General features: G+C 35.0%; 1 protein-coding gene across 1 annotated transcript; it reads right to left on the bottom strand.

Annotated features, from left to right (window-relative positions):
* Window positions 1-12,266: 12,266 nt before the first annotated feature.
* Window positions 12,267-14,471, bottom strand: LOC18435593 (uncharacterized). Its single transcript, XM_006845636.4, has one exon. The coding sequence runs from the start codon at window positions 14,323-14,325 to the stop codon at window positions 12,721-12,723; it is 1,605 nt and encodes a 534-aa protein (XP_006845699.1). The 5' UTR covers window positions 14,326-14,471; the 3' UTR covers window positions 12,267-12,720.
* Between the last annotated feature and the right edge of the window lie 5,433 nt (window positions 14,472-19,904).

The raw sequence follows: 19,904 nt of genomic DNA, 5'->3' as shown, positions 1-19,904 counted from the left end.
TATCGAATAGAAGTATTTTAGGAATTTTACCTACCTAAGAGGCAATTTAATGATGGGAGTAGTCTTGCATGTTCAAAGTAGTTAAGTTTATTCACATGCCATTTTGGGTGCTCAACTCTGAATAAAAGGTTATTGGGGGGTATTTTTCAAGACATTTTTCTAAAGAACCATCTGAGTGAAATATAAATTAATAAATAAATCCTTTAATGTTTCGATCTTTTACTTTGTAAAGGGTTTGAACCCCTTCTCCTAAACTTTAAATCCAAACTTGAAGATGATATTTGCATTATTATTCTTACCAAATAAATATTTTTCTTATTATCGGATTATCTTCTCCTTTTGTTTTTTCCTTCTGTGAATATAATTTCCTTTAAGTTGTACATAAATGTACATATAACGTCAAGAAAATATATTGTGGATTTAAGAAATTACCCGGTTTATATGCGGCCAAGCCCGTGTAGAAATGCAGGCCTCTTAATAAATCTATTTTTGAGATGAATTTTAAGACTTAATTATTAAAGACATGTAATATGTAACATGGATATCATGAATATGAAATAAATAAATAAATTAAAAAAATTTTAAAAAATAATTATAGTAAAAAAAACATGTGGATCGTTAGTTTTTATTGTTTTTAGATGAAACACCTACTTGCATCCATCTTTAAGATGGATGCTTTACACTTTCTAGACCGTATGTATAGGAATGCGATTAAGCCCGCATGAAACAATATTCCTTTAAGAAATGTTCAGGCATATATACAGTCGTTGAAGTTTTCCATTTTTCATTTCAAATATTTTCTAATATTATTTCAATTTTTTAAGTTTCTATTATTTTTTTCTTTTCTAACTTTGTTCACTGGAGTACCAAGAAAATTGTTAAAAAAAGTCGTATAAACGCAAAAAGCAATATTTGTCACAACAGAATAATCGTTCGTTGGTCTTGGTTTATGTCCTACACGAATATTTGGTATGGTTAAAATTCGTGGGACTCCTACCCTTGGAAGAGGGGCTTTGCGGTCAAAGCAATGTTATTAGAATTTGACGGGCCATTGAACTGGTTAAAGATAGAGGTGTGGTTAAAAAAATATTTTGGCGAACAACATTAGATACAAGCCAAGAACCTTATGTGAGACAAAGCCTTCAAGGTCTAAGAGATCAAACCAGGTTTGATTTTGCATCACGTTAAAACTAAAAGTTTGTATAATTGTGCTTTATTATAACTTTTGAAGCAACAAATTAGTAATTTAGCCAGAAAAAAACATGATCAAACTCGTTAAGCTAATGGGCCTTAAATTTAGACTAAACCTAGCCCAACAGGGCATATGAAGAGACCCACACCTAGTCCGTGTGGATCAAGCCTTCAAGAGCCGCCAGCTGGACTTAGTTGATTTGCAACGTAGGTCAAGGGTCTAATCCAGTCAAATTTGATGGAATTGAATTGGTTCAATCATTTTTTTAGAAAATAAAAATAAAAAAAGTAACTTAAAAATATAAATTATACTATGAAAAAAAATTTGTCCAACTTTATCTATTGTGTCCGATTGATAAAAACGATTGAGTCGATTGGCTAAAACTCGGCACCCGGCAGCCGGGTGATCAGCCAATCCTGGTAACAATGGTGAGAAGCATGCTGGAAAATATGAAATGCCAAAAGTAACCTTGAATTCTTAGAAATAATTTATGCCCCTTAAAACCATCCAAAATCCTATGCGTCTTTTTCTTATGATTATTTTATCCTTCAGTAAATTGTGGGTAAAATCATTTCTCACTTTATCCTACAGCTAATTTTATCTATATTGTACATTCACCTTTTAAATTTTTAAATTTTTACGATTTCAATGTTTACCAATTTTTCAACTCTTTAAATTATTTATAAAAATAAGAAAGAAAAATGAAATGAAAAAAAAAAAGCATGCCAATCAAGTGGCAACTTATTTTCACATCCCAATGGGCAGTTAAAAGAAGGGTGCAGTTTGTATAGAGCGAAGGCTCTAAACAATCAAATTAAAACGCACCTTCAAATGGTGACGAGATGAGAAATGTGAAATCTTTGTGATAACTTTAAAATACATTTTTCTATTTAATTGTAAAATTTAAAGCTTAAAAAATAGTGTAGATCGAACATATCCATGAAAGCTTCAAAAATCTTCAAAATTGACGATCCAAAAATATATTTCAAGATGCACTATTTCTAAAACTTGAAATCCATTTTTTTCTCATGCCCATGTATCTTGATGTTGATGTTGAGATGATCAATTTAAAGATATTTGGCCATCAAAACAACCTCCATCGGTGAAATTTTAAACGATCTCTTTCAATAAAATTTTTGAGGTGGGCTCTAATTTGATTCTCGATATAAACTTTTTCATTAAACGAACTCGTACAATGCTCATGTGGCTAATTTGAAGGACTTTAGTGACTCTCTCTCTCAGGTGCAATAACTCTTGCAATTTCCAAAGAAAAAGAAAAAACACGCACTAAATCTCTCTAAAATGTGTTAACGTTCCAATGGATAATTTATAAGTTTGTTAACTCGAGTACTAATGGAATATATAAGGGAGCGGCCAACCGGTACTATTATAGAAATGCGGGGTTGACAATAAATATATATTTTTCATATAATTTGATCTTAATTTTTAGAAAATATATAATCTTTAACATGAAAATTATGAATATGAAAAAAATAAAAATTTGAAAACTAAAAATAATAATTATATTAAAAAAACATTTGAACTATTAATTACACTTGTTTTTAGATGGATCACCTTTTTGCATTCATCTTTAATATAGATATTTTATACCTCTGGGCCCATATTGTAGAAATGCAAGTCCATCCCGTATGAAACAATTTTCCATATATAAGACCTCTTATTCAATTGTAAATGTCAAAGGATATTTTCTTTTAACTAAATATTGTTTTCCGGAATGAAGGTTCTATAAGGTCTCTTTCCCATGATGTATTCAAATCATAAGTTCGGAGTTTTGAGCATGCAGGTTGCGGTTCACATCAAAGGCTTCACATTAGAATACCACAACATGGTTACTTTTAGGGGTGGCAATGGACCGGCACCAGGGCTAGAGCCGATCCTGGTCCGGGTATGGGTCAAAAAATTGGACCTAACAGGTTTGGTCCAATAATATTTTTTGAATACCAATATATGAAATATATTTAAATATAATTACATACATATATATTCTATTTTTTGGATCAGGTCTAGTAGGGTCAGGGTCCCACACTATACTTTTCAGCCGACCCAATCCAATCCGACCGTTGCCACCCCTAGTTACTTTGCCGTTTATAAAAGTGATCCATAAGAGAAAGGTTGAATCAATTTTGTAAAGGATTTTTTTTGGGGGTTAAGTTAAAGTAAGAAATTATCCTTTTTCCTTACTCCAATAAACTTTAGGGCTTGGCCCTTGGCCAGGACATTTTTTTTCATATAGGGGTTTGGGCTCATAAAATTCACAATCTCATGCTAAAATTGGGGATTTCATTCTCTTTCCATGCTCCATAAATAACAATCACCAAAAGCGTTAGCCCAAAATGAAATTTTGCCCCAATATTTGATGCTCACTTAACCAAGAAAAACACACAGTAAATTTATCAAAATACACCTGACTTATCAGCTATTTAGTATTTTACCATTTTTCAACTATCCCACCATGTGATCATGTGTATTTGATATGCTTTTGGAAACTAAATCAAAATAAATGAGTAAAATGTCAAATAGTTCATCTGTCATGTCCATGATAAATTTCTCAAGAAAAATATTCAGTCAGTGCAAATTGAAAGGAAGATTGACTATATTTACAATTTCAGGCATTTTGACAGTCATTAAAACCAATGAAGCACATAGAACCTTCTCCGGTATTGTTGGATCTCCCTCACTGCCTCTAAGCTTCATGGCTTCAAGCGACACGCAGCCCAAATCAAAGGCTGGCAAGCCAGTTGTAATCCTTGTCCAAGAACAGATATAGAAGCAAAGCTCGAATTCCAGGGGTGCTGGATAGCTTTTGTTGTACAGAACAAACCAAAGCACAAACTGAATGGATTTGTGTTACTCGAGGGAAAGTCGATATCATTGGCAAGTTAGAAAAGAGGGCCAAGAATTGTTGAAAAAAGCAATTTGAAGCTCCACGGCGGGATGGAGGAAAAGCTGCCGAAGATCCCTATAATCACTACCCACCCGATTTAGATTAGTCTTCAAGGTCTCTGCAGTACTGGCGGATGACACATTCACTTGCAAGATGGCATCAGCAATTAGGAGACGGATTTCAATGGATAGTGCTACCAAAGAAGAGAAGCAGCCTGCATTAATCTCCAGAGCTGATGCAAATTCGTAACTAGGCTGAAAAATGCCTCTGAAGGCTTGTGTGTCAACCCTGAAGTTTGTGGCGCATTGCTGGACTGCATAAAGATCACCAAGGAAGCAAATCTTCCCAAAGAACTCCTGATTGACACAGGATAGAGGAAAATCCATATGTAGCACCGATTACGAGCTCCATATTTGGGCACCAAGCAAACGACAGTAGAAATCTTTCTTTAGTGAATTCAGCAGGCAGATTAATGGAGCAGATAAGGACCTAACCAGTCAGAGAAATCCACCCAATAGTGGAGAGACCTTTTTCTTGAGAAAACTTGTATTGAAATAAATGATGCGATGAGACACAAATCAGCAGAAACAGCTTTTGATCTTCCTCCAGAAACAAGGCCTTCCGAACATCTGGCGTGAAGAGGATATCTGGCTACGAGGTTTCAGATCCACAGAAGAGATGAATGAAGGGTCAAGATCAAGCTCTCGATACAGCCCCTTGGAGACAGAAAATGACGAGAATCTTGATCCGGAAACAAGTGAAGAATGGAGAGAGAGGATGGAGAAATAAAGATATAACCATCAAAGAAAATGACCTGAGAACAAATGCTAGCAAGCATGGTGAAGATAGTGGAAGAAAAAGCAGGCTGGAAATGAGTGACGCGGATGAGTTGGGTGAATGTTCTGAGTTCTGACAAGGATGATCATCCTGGTTTCTTGCTAGGCGTTTGATTGTCTGAACTTAAGTAGGCTTCCCATTGGGGAGCAGTCTGAACATCCAGCCAGTGGATTGGATCAAAGTCCAATGGACCATATCTGTCGCCCGATTGGCTAATTCAAAGTTGAGGATAGGCAGGACAGTATTCTAAATTTAAAGTGAAACTTGAAAATCTCCACCTAAGCCCACAGTTTTCACCTAATTCCAAAAAAGTCCAATCACTAGCACCAAGGAATTTATAGAAATACACCTTTCAACAATTAACAATTTACTCTTTTTCAAATTACAACTATTCCAACTCTTGGTCATGTGTATTTTGATGGGTGTTTTTAAATTAAATCAAAAGATATAGGTAAAACGTTAAACTTCAAATAGTCGATAACTTATTTTGATAAATTTCCCTTTACTCCCAACTGACCCCATAACACTTGGGAAATTCATGTGGTCCAGAGTGTCTCAAAACCATAAAGTGTCCAAGAAGAAAGCTCCAACAGTATGCTACCACAGGTCGAGATGATAAAAGTACTAACAGTGATGATAAAGAACAGTATGCTACACATGATGACAGTCAGGATCAAAACATTCAACAAGTGGTAGCAGCACAAAGTGTAGCAAACAAAAGGTATGGTTCAACATGTCAAGGACAAAGATGAGAAGAAATGGATATGGTACACTTTCATGATACACTTTGAGCAGCAAAGATGGCAGAACTGGAAATTGCAGTATGGATGGGACTTTCAAGGGGAGGAATAACAGTGAAGACATAAAATTTACATCAGTAACGCATCATAAAATCACTTACGAGTATGGAGTTAGGGGCCATAACATGATTTATTGTACCCAAGCTCAACTAGACTATAAACCATGGATTTTATAACCATGGGCCTAATGTTACACTGTCTTTAACATTAACACAATGTGTGGGGTTCTAGCATATATGCGTCTATACATAAATATAGACACCAACAACAACTGAGCATCACAACTACTGAAGTAGGTATGGACCATATCACAAAAAGCTAAATGGGAAAATAGGTATGTAAGTCAAAGGAGGAAAATTTTGAAACATAACAACAATAAGTCGAACACAACTAAAAATAAATATAACAAAATACAGGACAGTAAAAGTCACCCTTATTATTTCAGGAATGCCAGTATTCAGCTAATATTGTTCATCTGTAAAAAAAGGAAATACTAATTCCATCCATAACTTTAGACTTATCATGGAAATAACACGAGTTGATACCGTAATATTTTCAGAAACTCAACCACATTAAATCTTGGATATTTTGGAGTAAAGGATGCATAATCAGTATTCAATATCGTCATATTTGTTAGGAAGAAATATTAAAGTCAATAAAGTCCAGGAAGTAAATTATGAAAGTGTGATGAATTGATTCTAAGGTTGGCATCAACTCTCTTAATGTTGAGAATGAGAGGTCAGGTGGAAAGCACAGGACAATTACTAACCGCAGAAGGAAACCAAGACCAGCATTGAAAATGCGGCAGATCTAACTGTTGAAGGAAAACATAGGAGGATAAAGAAAACAAGGAAATTTGACACTAGCAATAAACTTCAAGAACTTGTTCTAGGAAACCCCATGACTAGAGCATATCATCTTTAGTTAATGCATAAAAAAAACAGATAAATGAAAAGAAATGGTAAAACTGGGAGCATGTATGTGCAAGTGTCCATGTGTGTGTGTTGGAGGGAAGGGGGGGGGAAGAGAGCTCATGGTCGGCTAGAGGGATACGAGGAGGAGAGAGCATCAGCAGAGAAAGTAGGGCAGAAGGGGTCCATTACAGGGATAAAAGGGGAAGAGAGGGAAAGAACTTGAAAATAATGAAGGAAATTGTCTCGGGTAAATAAGAAGCCCAAAAAAAGTAAGAAAAGGGAAGGGACGTGAGTAGGGGCCGGGACATAAGATTGTCAAGAATTCTAATGCCGCTTGAAACAAAAAATAGGACAGGGGTAATTAGGAAATTCTTATCTTTTTCAGGGGTTAGGGCAATATTTTCCTATAATTTTTTAATATATATGTCTATTTTACTGACATTTATTGCCCAATATCTGATACTTGATGTCTTGGATGAATATCAAGATTTATAACATCTCTTGAAGTTCGCAAAGAACCCAATAAAAAATATTAGGTTTGAAATGATTTCTCAACATTCACAAATTTTTTTGATCTCAAAGAACATTAAGTCCTAGTATTTTTTTAAGCCTTTTTTTTTTGGCATTAGAAACCCCTTAACCAAGTTCGGCGGCAGGTCAGAATCACCCCATCGATCCCATCCCCCCCCCCCCCCCCACACACACACACACAACAAAAACAAACAAAAAAAGAAAAAAAACTTTGCCGTCTTTAGGAGGGGGAAAAAAGGGCAAAATGCCCATTACCCGAGGGAAATTTTCTCCATCAGTCAAGGGACAACCTAGGAGGCGACCTTGGCTTAGCAAGGTGCTCGTCTAAGCTGCATGAGGGGCCACCCAGGAACATGGCGCCTAGGGAAGCTCTAGGCTAGGCAGGGCACTTTGGCCCCCAAGGCGGGGAAGGGGCTGCCTAGGCACTAGCATGAAAAAGGAAGGGGGGAGGGGGGGCCCATTTTTTGAACGACAGTGATAAAACATTCACTATGCATTGTTGATGTCGAATGGTACCTCACTACTGACAAATAGAAACCCTTCACCTTAATCTTCCAAGAAGTCACTTGAGCCCCATAGCAATACAACTGAAAAACCTAGAGAAAAACAAATATGAACAACCTAATGCCATGAAATATAAATAAGCCACATCAGACAATATCTTAAATCCAACTGTGTATCCTTTCAATGTAAAGCTATCAAAACAAAAGTAACATGAAGCAAGCACAAAACAACAAATGTCAATAACTGATTCAGTATGAAGCCACTTCAGGTAAACCCAAAAATTAAAAAAAAAATGAAATCTAAACTCTGAGATGAAACTGCATTGAAAAGTGAGAATAATTAATATAGCCCAACCAAAATAGGATTGGCATGTGTACCCATACAATATTTAATATTTGTCCCCCTTGAAGCATTAGCCAGAATATGGAGGAAAAAACAGAGGGAATTCAACCAGAGTGCAAAGGAAATCACATATAAGCCATATCCAACACAGTTACAGCTACCATTCTCAAAAAACAAAAAAACAAAAAAAGGAAAGAAAAACAAGCATCTTCATCAAATCCCACTTTAGTTTCATCTTTTTAAGAACAACTGTAGGCAAGGGTTCATTTTCTTATTAAGAATGTAAAATAATGATAGCAATGAGCAATTAATTTGTTGCCGAGATGTGCTGTCATTAAGAGATTTTTCCTGTTGACATGTCTCTGGTGCCATGAGCTCACGAAAAGACCCTGCGGGCCCTTGTTATGCAACAACAGAAGCACAAAGGCAACTGATCATTGGCAGAGACAAGATTATTCTGATTTTCACGGATGGGGAGGCAGAAGATTATAAACTACATGGAGACGAAGTCCTCCGAGGAGAAAGCAGCCCGCCATTAGAGGCGGGTAAACAACCATCCCAACCCCCTGCATTATGCTCATGTCCCAAATGGGGAATTGAGTGGCCATAAGACAGTAAGACAATTATCCTGTTTCACATGGATACAATAATACCTTCACTAAACCAGAAGTAGAGGTTCCAATTGTTTCTCACCTTCCATCCAAGTCCATATATTATAAGAGAGGTTTAAATAGGCAACACAGACATCTGCCCAAACACTGTGAGGATCTTTTCAAGGAGCATTAATCAAGAGAATGGGGATTTTGATCCTTTATTAGTTTGGAAACACTTTACTGAAACTATAAAAGGGCGAACTGATTTGTCCATTAGAATCAAGGAAGCAAGAGACATACCTCAGCAAAGATCAGAAGCAGCTTAGCATCAAAAGGGTTCGGTATGCTTGGATGGGTCGCAGGATATTGCTTGAAAGGAAATGGGTTGGAAGTCTTAAAGCACACAATTCTTCTTAGCAGCTAGGAGAGTCTCAGGTGCTTCAACTAGTTGCTGCTTTGTTCCATATGGGGATGCCCAAAGCATATTGAAGGAAATTGGATCAAGGAGATACAAGGTTGGCTGTCTTGGAGGAAGAAGAGGGAACTGGAGGGAAGTTTAATATGAAAAACAAGATCATCACTACTAGGCTACTAGCTCATGAAGTTCAAAGGAGGAGGCAATGAGGAGGAAGCTGAGGGAAGAGGAAGGGAGGAAGGATGAATTTAAGAACATAGGTTTGATTTAAAGGTTTGATAAAGAACAGGGATAATGAGAAGGAATGCCCTGTAAGCATTGTTCCACAAAAAAATTATTCTATGATGATCGAGTGATGGTTTGAGGAAGGATATTTCATAGGGAATATATCTGTAATGATATCTCCAAGTGTTGGAAATAGGTATTTTATATCCCATACCACGGAGCTTGGAGACTTTATGAGATCATGAAGCACTATTTTGCTTTGAATAAAGTTCTTTGGGTCAAATTAGTCAAAGGAAGAAACTTCCAGGCAAAAGCACAGCAGAATCACGTCAATTATCCACCCCTGCAGGGTCCATCACTGCTGTTACAGCCAACTTTGTCTTCTATGCTTGCAGTAAGAATCTCATTAGAAGCCAGAACTTCCTCATCCTTCAGGTTCTCCAAGGCCTGATAGATGTACTTGATCAGTTTTCAGAACTCGAACTAATTGCCAACTCTGACCAAGCCAAAACAAGTGAACTTGCCAAGTAGAACAGTTAAAACATCCCAAGTTTTTCATTTTAAAAACTCAGGCACCTGATAAGTCAAGCTGACTCAGTTGATGAATTTTTCCAACTCAAAATAAATGTTTCTTTAATGTACTTGATCTCAATTACAGAGGGATCAATTCCCAGCCAGAAAAAGATTATGACTTCAAGTATCGATGCCCTAACAATTGATTCCTCAATCAAGAAAAGCTCATGATCAAGGTCCCCTTGAACTTTAAGCTCTAAAGACATGCAACAGAAACACCATAAACATGGAAAAGTGACTGTACGCAAATAAAATTAAACAAGTTCATCGAAAGTTTAGATCAGAATTTAACAGAGAAGATAATGCATGAATTCATCAAAAATTCATTGCTGATCAATTCAAATAATGCATCAATTCATCATACAATTCTTGGGAGATCAGGATGACAGGGAGAAAAAAAACAAGGATCCAAGAGACATAATTGATGAATTAGAGAAACAATATCTAAAAGATGCTCCAAAAAACACAAAAAGTGGTTGTTTAAATAAATAAAAAAAATGCATGAAAATATTCAAATGCCAAATTAAGCTGACAAAGAATAAATCTGAATGCATAATGAGTAATATAGATGAAACTCCAAAATCCATGCTCCTCTTAAATTTAATGTTTTAGAGTTGATGTATGAATTTTATCAAAATTCCCAACTAATTACCACATGCATTTAAATGAGAAGGGAATCTGCATAACTTTGAGCAGGAAAAAGATAGTCCAAGAATCAATGCAAATTAAAATGCAAAAAATCATCAAATGACATATTCAATAACAAAAAGGAAAATGGCATATATTCTCCATTGCAAAATGTTCTCTAAACCATCCAGATTTAGATTTAAATACATGACCATAAAGATCAAGCTTCCTGCAATTCTTTTATCATAACCATAAACAAAATAGCAGGACCTACAAAACACAAGAAGCCATAGTCAGAATATGGAGAAAAAAACAGAGAGAATTCAACCGGAGTGCAAAGGAAATAACATATGAGCCATATCCAACACAGTTACAGCTGCCCTATAAGAATCCCACAATTTTTTTATGAGAAAAGGTTGACTCCTAGAATTCACTTAAATAATATCTCCGATCAAGCCTCTGATGCAACAAAGATAAGAGCAATGGACACAAAGATCGGATTGAAAAATCATCAACAAACACGAGTTCCACTCAAGAATTTCATAAATATCATCAAAACAAAAGCAAACACAAACAGGGGTTTTCTCATCCAGGGGGCTGCAATGATCCCTTTTCCTGAGACTCCATTAGTTTGCAGAGCAACTCATCATTCCAATAAAACAACATTTCTTTTGCAGATCTAGTAAACTGACACCTAAATCCTCAGCAATTTGTAAATGACATGTATACATTTAAGTTAGCATCTAATAAACTAAATTAGGATCTAACTAAATGAACTGACTTTTAATGAACATTCCTTTTTTTTATGATTCGCCAACCATATAGCATCAGGAAGGCCAAAATGGTCCCTTTGTAGACAATCCCTATATATACATATATATATTGAACCTGGTCATCATTTTTGAATTGCCGATTACGTCATAGATCTTCAGTTCCTAAAGCTGTCGCTGCAATGACCAATCTCATGCCTATCAGACTACTCTAGTACAATATTTAAAAAGTGGCCAGTCTTATGACTATAAGACTACTCTAGTACCATATTTAAAAAGTAAAACACCATTGGTTGGAAAGATTCATCATCAGCCCCAAGGCAGAACAATGCCTTGATCACTAGCAATACCAATAAATGAAATTCTAGAGTTCAGTTCAGCAAGTATATCTTAGCAGTTCTTATCACGTGCTATTATTATTGATCAATCTTATAAGATTCAATCTCAAAAAAATATATATACAAGGGACACAAAAGATTGTCTAGTACAGCCAGTTTCGTCCAGAATTTGCTTGCCCTCTGGTTGAACAAGTTCTGATTGTCTTTCTCTTATGTTCCCTATTCTATTTTGTTGGCGGGAAAGTTGTCGGACGTCATAAGAGGACACTGATTACTTTTTTCATTTGCTAAATAGTCCGGTTTTGCAAATGCTATAATTGACCAGTCATTGTGAGAAAAGGTCCCATATGTTTCTTTGCTCCTCTTACTTCACTTGCCCATCCAATTGCAAGGGATATGATCAAGTTTCTCACAACTTCATCCTTGAACTATCCAAGTCTCCAAGATATTATATCTGCTAAAATTCTATGGTGGCATTAGTGCTACAGTTTAATAGCATATTACATGACAGATGGGCAAGCAACAAAAATTTATTAGTGCATGCAACTTCAAGCTTGAACAGCATCATGGTTTAGCCGCATGCTAACAGTATCTAAGAACATCTAACAATAAAATATATGGAACCTTCTTTAACCTACCATACTTAAAAGGCTAGGGGCAACTTGAATATGACTGGCCCAACTGACAAAAATCTCGAGTCTTGACAAATTAATAATATTAGACTGGAAATAGAACTAAACAACCATGATCTGTTTGAGTTGAAAAAAGCAAACGGAAATGAAAAATCAATGTGGTATTCTGCTGCACATGAAATACAAAATTGTCTATCGGTTCATGTGATGATTACCCTGTCTTCTGATTTTAAACCAGCTGAATTACATACAAAATGGAAATTGGCTTTAAATAGTCACGAGTCTCCACATGAAATGGCGGCTTCAATAGTTCCTAGTCCCAGAATCTGTGGAACCCACCAAGCTTCACGTCCAAAACACATTTAGGGCACCCCCAGTTCATCCTGGCCATTCAGCTCCATACCAATCTCTGCCCCATGTCCCCTTCATGCTTCAGATACAAAGGTAATCCAAGAAAGGCCATAGAATGCAGACCTAAAATTGACAGATTAAATATTCTTAATTTTTACTGTCAGAAGAAAACTATATGGGACGGTCAACAAACCCTTTCTCTGTCATCATCTCTACCAATTCTTCATGTTTCTTAATCTCACCAGCTTTTCTCAACTGCTCTAGCAGCATCTTGTACACAGGTAAAGTAGGTCTCAAGCATTTCTCTTCCATCATCTCCTTGAAGAATTTATAGCCCTGGTTCCAATGCCCAATCCCACAAAACGTAGAAATCAAGACTCTATACGTGTTCACGTTTGGTTCACAACCATTCTTATCCATCTCCTTCTTCAATTTAATCACCATATCAGTCGATTTACTCTCTGAGAACATCCTCATCAGAATGTTATATGTTATTGTGTTAGGTTGACACCCCAAATCCTTCATTCTCGAGAAGAGACGGTGTGCTCCATTAACATCCTTCAACTTGGAAATACACTGAAACAAGAGATTGAAACTAGAAGCATTAGGATTACACCCTTTGCTAATCATCTGGTTCAAAACCTTGAGCCCTTTATCCAAATTATCATCCCTACAGTGGGCTTCTATCAAAAAATTGTAGGCTATCACATCAGGATCACACCCCATTCTCTTCATCTGGTTATAAACCTGAGAGACCTTCTCAATCTCATTCGCCTTCACATGAATCCGCATCAAAGCATTGAAAGTTGCTGCATTAGGGGCACAATTAGCATTAACCATTTCTCTAAACATATCATAAGCACGATTAACCTGCCCAGCCCTACAAAGAGCGTCAATTACAATAGTGTAAGTGTACACATTGGGTTGGAAACCATTCTCTTTCATCTCTTTAAAGACCCTCTCGGCCTCTTCTATGTTATATACGCGGCACCAACCATACATCAAGGTGGTGTATGTTACTAAATCAGGAGGAAACCTATCTCTCAAGCTACTGAAAAATGATTGAGCTTCTTGGGCTCTTCTCTTCTTACACAGAACACTTAGAACTATAGTAAAAGCTATTGAATCAGGTTTGGGTCCATAATCTTCCATTTGATTGAATGCATGAACAGCTTCAGCTGCAAGCCCAGCCCGAACATATCGCCTGATCAACATGGAAAATGTTTCGACCCCAATTTCCAGTTTTTCGGTTTTCATGAAGTTTATCAACTCCCAAGCCAAATCAAAGCGACGAACTTTGCCAAAAAGATCAATCATTTCATTGAAAACGGAAGTTTGTGGTTCAAATCCAGGTTGAGAGAGAGCCCAGTTGAAAAAAGCCAGAGCTTGGATCCATGGTATCCCACGTCGAAGGCTTCCACATTTTTCAATAACTCGTTGAGCTTGGAACGGGGTGATGAGAGAGAAAAACTTGGAAAGCTCTTGGTTTAGGGAGAGAATGGCAAAAGTGGGAGCCGAAGGTTTGAGCTCGTGGTTCTCTGGAAATGGGTTTTTCCTGTAATGGTCTCTGAGCAACAGGTAAGCCTTCTCTGCAACTGGGTCTTCCTGAATTGCAGGTTTTTCATCGCCATTGGTCTCATGAAGAGTGAGAAGATTGAAAGTTGAAAAGGGAGAAGAGAGACAGAGTATGGTTTCACGTAGAGCTAGGAGATACCGGGTAGAAGAATGAGAATAAGCTTTCCTTAAGAAGTGAACATTGAACAAATTGACGCTCATGGTGGATGCAAGGATGCAGAAGGGAGGTGTAATCTGCAATCTGGAAGCTACAATGGCTCCGTGAAGGTAAAACCCTAATTTCTCGGAAGGGATGTGCAATCTAGAAGCTCCAATGGCTAAAACCCTAGTTCTCAAAAAGCATGCCTAGCGGGTAGCAAACAACCCTGGTTGTATCAAAAGCGATACTACGATATGAATAATTAATTCATGGGAATGTATGATACCAGTGTTTTTAAAAACGCCGTGCCCAACTCGAAATCGCAAAAAGTGGATCGGCTAAAAAATCGAAAATCGTCTGGTTTTAGAGAGAATCGGACGATTCTGTATAGTGACTCACCGATTCATTGTATGGAATCGGCGAGTCTGAACAGTGAATCGGCGAATCCCGTACGGGATTTTTTTTTTTTTTTTTTTTTTTTTTTTATTTTATTTTTTATTTTTAACCCATGATAGATTTTTTTGTAATACTTAATCGATTTTTTTGTAATCCATGATCGAATTGTTTTTGTTTTTTTGTAATCCATGATCGAAATGTTTGTTTTTTTTTCTTATAATTCATGATCGAATTTTTTGTTTTATTTTTTTTTTTGTAACCCATGATAGAATTTTTTGTAATCCATGATCGAATGTTTTGTAATACATGATCGAAATGTTTGTTTTTTTTTGTAAACCATGATCGAAATGTTTGTTTTTTTTTTATAATCCATGATTGAATTTTTTGTTTTTTGCTTTTTTTGTAACCCATGATAGAGTTTTTTGTAATCCATGATTGAATTTTTTGTAATCCATGATCGAATTGTTTTTTTCTTTTTTTGTAATCCAAGATTAAATTTTTTGTTTTTTTTTTTTTGTTTTTTTTTGTAATCCATGATCGAATTTTTTGTAATCCATGATCGAATTTTATGTAATCCATGATCGAATTTTATGTAATCCATGATCGAATTTTTTGTAATCCATGATTGAATTTTTTGAAAATATGTGATTTTTTTTTTTAATCCATGATCGAATTTTTTTTTGTAATCCATGATAGAATTTTTGGAAAATTTGTGATTTTTTTTTTTTAATCCATGATCAAATTTTTTTTTGTAATCCATGATAGAATTTTTTGAAAATTTGTGATTTTTTTTTTTTAATCCATGATTGATTTTTTTGAAAATTTGTTTTTTTTTTTTTTTAATCCATATTATTCAAAGAGAAAATGAGAGAGATGATGATTATGAGGCCGCCCTATCCCAGCCATATTATTCACATATCGAGTCCCAACAGCAACAGTGTAGCGATGAGCACGACAGTGCAGGTGAGCATGAAGGATGGACAATCTTCGGGGATTTTAGATTGGGAACACAACAAAACACTAACACTCAGGGATTTGAGAATATTCAGACGCCTGCTAATATCGATGATTCGTTTTTAGATTGAATTAATGAATTGTTAAACGAATTCAATCAATGACACCAGCGTAACCAAGAAGAACAATAACGTCGTCTATCATTTTATTTTTAGATCATATGTTACTAATTTTATGCTTTATTGTAGTCCATGTATGTTGATATACTTATTCCATGATAATTATATGTTTATCCTTTTGTGTGATGTAAATTAAATGCTGAATGGCAGTTCATGCAGGGAAAGAACATATCAATATTCGCATATTCATTCAAAAACATGAAAATTCTTAATGGAGTACCCTCATTTCTTATTGAATTCCTAAAAAACAATATTTATAATGAATTTTAATAATTTTTTCGGATTTTTTTTAAGCTTTATTCTGAACGATTCACCCGATTCCCGATCCTGATCGCCGATTCGCCGATCCGGATCGGTTTTTTGGAAGCCCGATCCCGGTCACCAATCCGTTTTTTAAACCATTGTATAATAATAATAATAATAATAATAATAATAATAATAATAATAATAATAACAATAATCATCATCATCATCATCATCATCATCATCATCATCACTAGAATCTTATTTCAACTACGTAAGTATTCTTATCTTTTGAAGCTATACCTAAATTTTTTTAAATTTATTCATTCCAAATTCTATCATTTATTTTTATGTTACTCATTCATCTTATCCCAACAATTTGAGCCTTCTTATCTATTGAAGTTACGTCTAAGTTCCCTTAAATTTATTCATTCTAAATTTTATCACCTATTTTCTTCTCATTCATCCAACTCAACATCTTATTTTATTGATACGTTATTTTTTTAGCGCCAAACATTCCATCTCATAAAGCATAACTGGTTCTAAAGCAATTATATCGAACTTCCCTTTCAGTTTTATTGATATGTGATGATTACATCTGGCTCTAGAAACCCATCTTTGTTTCGTCCACTTAACTCTAATTCTATGAGTAAATAAGCATCATCATCATGCGAGTTTTATCCCAGCTATTTGGGGTCCACTACATTAATCATGTTTTGTCATTCCCCTCAAAGTACAAATAAGATAATGATTTTAAAACACAAATGTATAAAAAAAATCGTTCAATTTTGTTTAATTAATATAATCAATGGATGATATACAATGAGACTATTTACTTTTGATATATGGAGGTCGCAATTACTTAACCATCCGATGCAAAATCTGATAGCTTGGGTGTGTTGCAAAGTTCGAGAAAAATTCTTTCCAACTTTGAGCTTGGTCAATGAAATAAATGCAGCCACCCAATTTCATATACAATCGTCAAGATTAATTATAACCACCTTGTACCAATGGTAAATGGTCTCATTGTATACTTTCACTATAATCAGTCAAAACTAACATTCCAACCAATGAAAACTGAACAAGTATTGATTTTGACTAATTTTTTTCCAAACTTGATTTTTATTTTTTACCAAATCAACACTTTGTTGACATTCTAACTGCCTTGGCCATCCAGTCTAGTCTGGTCATCGTAGCATGAGATGGAGAGATCGACTATGGATGCATGTTGCGAGAGGAATGTACATTAGATAAGGGTATGGTTTCTACAAGGTTGCAACCTTAAACAATCCAATTAAGGTATACCTCCAAATTTTATCTAACATGTAATTTTGGTATAAAAAACTCTTAGGATTAAAATAAAGTAGATCTATAAATATATGAAAAACTTGAAAATGGATGCTCTAGATAATGTGTTGTAAGTTGCATTATTTATGGGACTCAAAATTGGTTGTTTTTATTTTTTATTTCATACATCTCAATGTCGAGATGATCAATTAGAGGGTTTTCCAAGATGGAGGCAAGTAGGTGTTCCATCTAAATACAATGGAAACTAACAGTCCAAATGTTCTCTTACTAAAAATGATTATTTATAGTTTTTTAAATTACTTTTTTTTTCATATTCATGATCTTCATATTAGATACTACATATCATTCAAAATAAATTCAAAAAATACATCTTAAAAATAGATTTATTAATAAACCCGCATTTCTATATATGCAGACTTGGCCGCATAGTCCTAAACTTTTTCCATTAGATAAAGAATGAATTGTGTACATTTGCTAGAGAAAGATTGATCTGTGTACATAACATATTTGCACTCATGACCAGCTCCCACTCACTTAGATCGATACTATATATGTTTTAAAACCAATGATTCAAAATCTAAATCAACCCATAATCAAAAGAGATCGAACCAATTTCAGTAAGGTATTGGTCCGCCATGGTTCCCCTAAAACGGCTTATTAAATATTTTTTATTTTTTAAAATTTATCTAATATTTTTTTAAGACCTTCTAAGTCTTCGCCCCAAAAACCCCACTGTAAAATTAATGCGTATTTTAATTTTTAATTTTTAATTTTTTTTATATTACTAATTTGGCCCATTCAAATTGCCGATCCAACCATCCAACATTGCTGAGCTGAATGAGAAATACTCCAAGGGTTCCAAAAGTTTTACTTCCAATGAATGAAAGGAAATTATAAAAAATATCCTCATTTTTTTAGATTATTAAAAATAAACTCCAATTTGTTCAAAAGCTCATTCATACCTTTTTTTCAATACTTTTTACATTTTTTTGACGAAAATATATTTTACATTAGTTTTAGGTCTATGAAAGCATCACGGTCAACCAAGAACCATGATGGTCATAGCGGGTTCTTAGTAACTTTGTATTGGGTTTAAATCATCACGGTTCTAAGAGAACCGTGTTTGAAGCATCACGACACTTAAAGCATTGTGATCGGTTATTCAACTATCACATTTTTAATTAAAATGTGACAGTATTATGTTTTCAAATTGGAAGAGGCGGTTTTATGCGACAGGTGAGAGATTTCCGTGATGGGTATTATGGTGGTGCAAGATCTGTGATAGTCAAGGTGATCACCACAGTTGTAAGTACCGTGATGGTTCTAATGCTGCCATCACGATTATGTAAGTAACGTGATGGTTCTAATGTTGCCCCTATCATCACGGTCCTAATAGAACAGTGATGACTTAAGTCCTACACCAACAACATTTGAACACTCCATGATCTTGTTTATTCACCAATTTTATATGCAAATCTAGGTTAATAGCAAAATCACGTCGTTTTTTGTGGCGGAAGTTACATATTACAATAGGTTAATATTGGCTTCTACTATCATTATTCACATTGTTTCTTTTGATTCACTGCAATCTGTTTATTGTTGCCTTTTGTTATCAATATTCACTCTATTCTTCTGAATCACTCGGTAATATCCTTGTGTGGATATCCCATGAACCATCTCACTACCATTTTGTTATGTTTATTACTTGTAAAGTGCATAAAACGGGGGTACAAGATACCCAATTTAAATTATTTAACCAGAAAAAATCTATTGAAAATTGCACAAAACAACAAATTGTAGGGCCCTATAATGGTGTGTTGGGTTTTTGTAATCTCGGCTTACTGGTTTCTCTTTGTTTGTTACTGATCTTTGCTTTTTGTAAATATCTCATACAAATTTTGTCTTTTTCTTGTTGTCTATATTGGATATTTGTGACGATCGTGTTTAATTTTATCTAGCAATTTTTATTCCTTTTTTATAGTTTTTATGTTTGAATTTTCAGATATTCTTTAGTTTGATTTATATGTTATAAATTTGGCTGAACATAATGGTGAGAGAAGGATAAATTTTGTGACCTCGAAAACCTTGGCATAATTTCCAAATTTATATATTGTATATCAAAAGTAATGGCCTTTAGATGATTTTTTTTTTGGATGTCTACATGTTGAGCCATAACTTTTTTTCTTTTATTTAGGCGCATATGATTTTGTTTCACTTGTTCTTTTATTTTTAAGCAACCCATGTGCAAAGTATAAGCTTTATTGTATTATGAATGATGACGGTTAAATAACGTACTGAGCTTTAATATGCAAATGCTTGGATGGGATGATATATGATATATGTGATGAATTTATAATGGAATTTTGATGGTGTGCATGCTAAAGCTGTTGTGCAGCACTGACTCTAACTGGTTGAATTGAGTTGCTTATTTGAGTTTGAAAACTTAGATTGGAATTAATGCCCAATATGTTGGGGCTGCTGTCATACACTGTAGAGAGGGTAAGACTGATATTTGTTGATGATAATGGAATAATACAATCTTGCTGTGCTGAACCGATGAT

The sequence above is a fragment of the Amborella trichopoda genome, chromosome 12 (genome assembly GCF_054954075.1).
Source record: "Amborella trichopoda isolate Santa Cruz 75 chromosome 12, AtrichopodaSantaCruz75HAP2 v2.0, whole genome shotgun sequence".
Classification (NCBI taxonomy): domain Eukaryota; kingdom Viridiplantae; phylum Streptophyta; class Magnoliopsida; order Amborellales; family Amborellaceae; genus Amborella; species Amborella trichopoda.
This window is presented reverse-complemented; position numbering and strand designations above follow the sequence as displayed.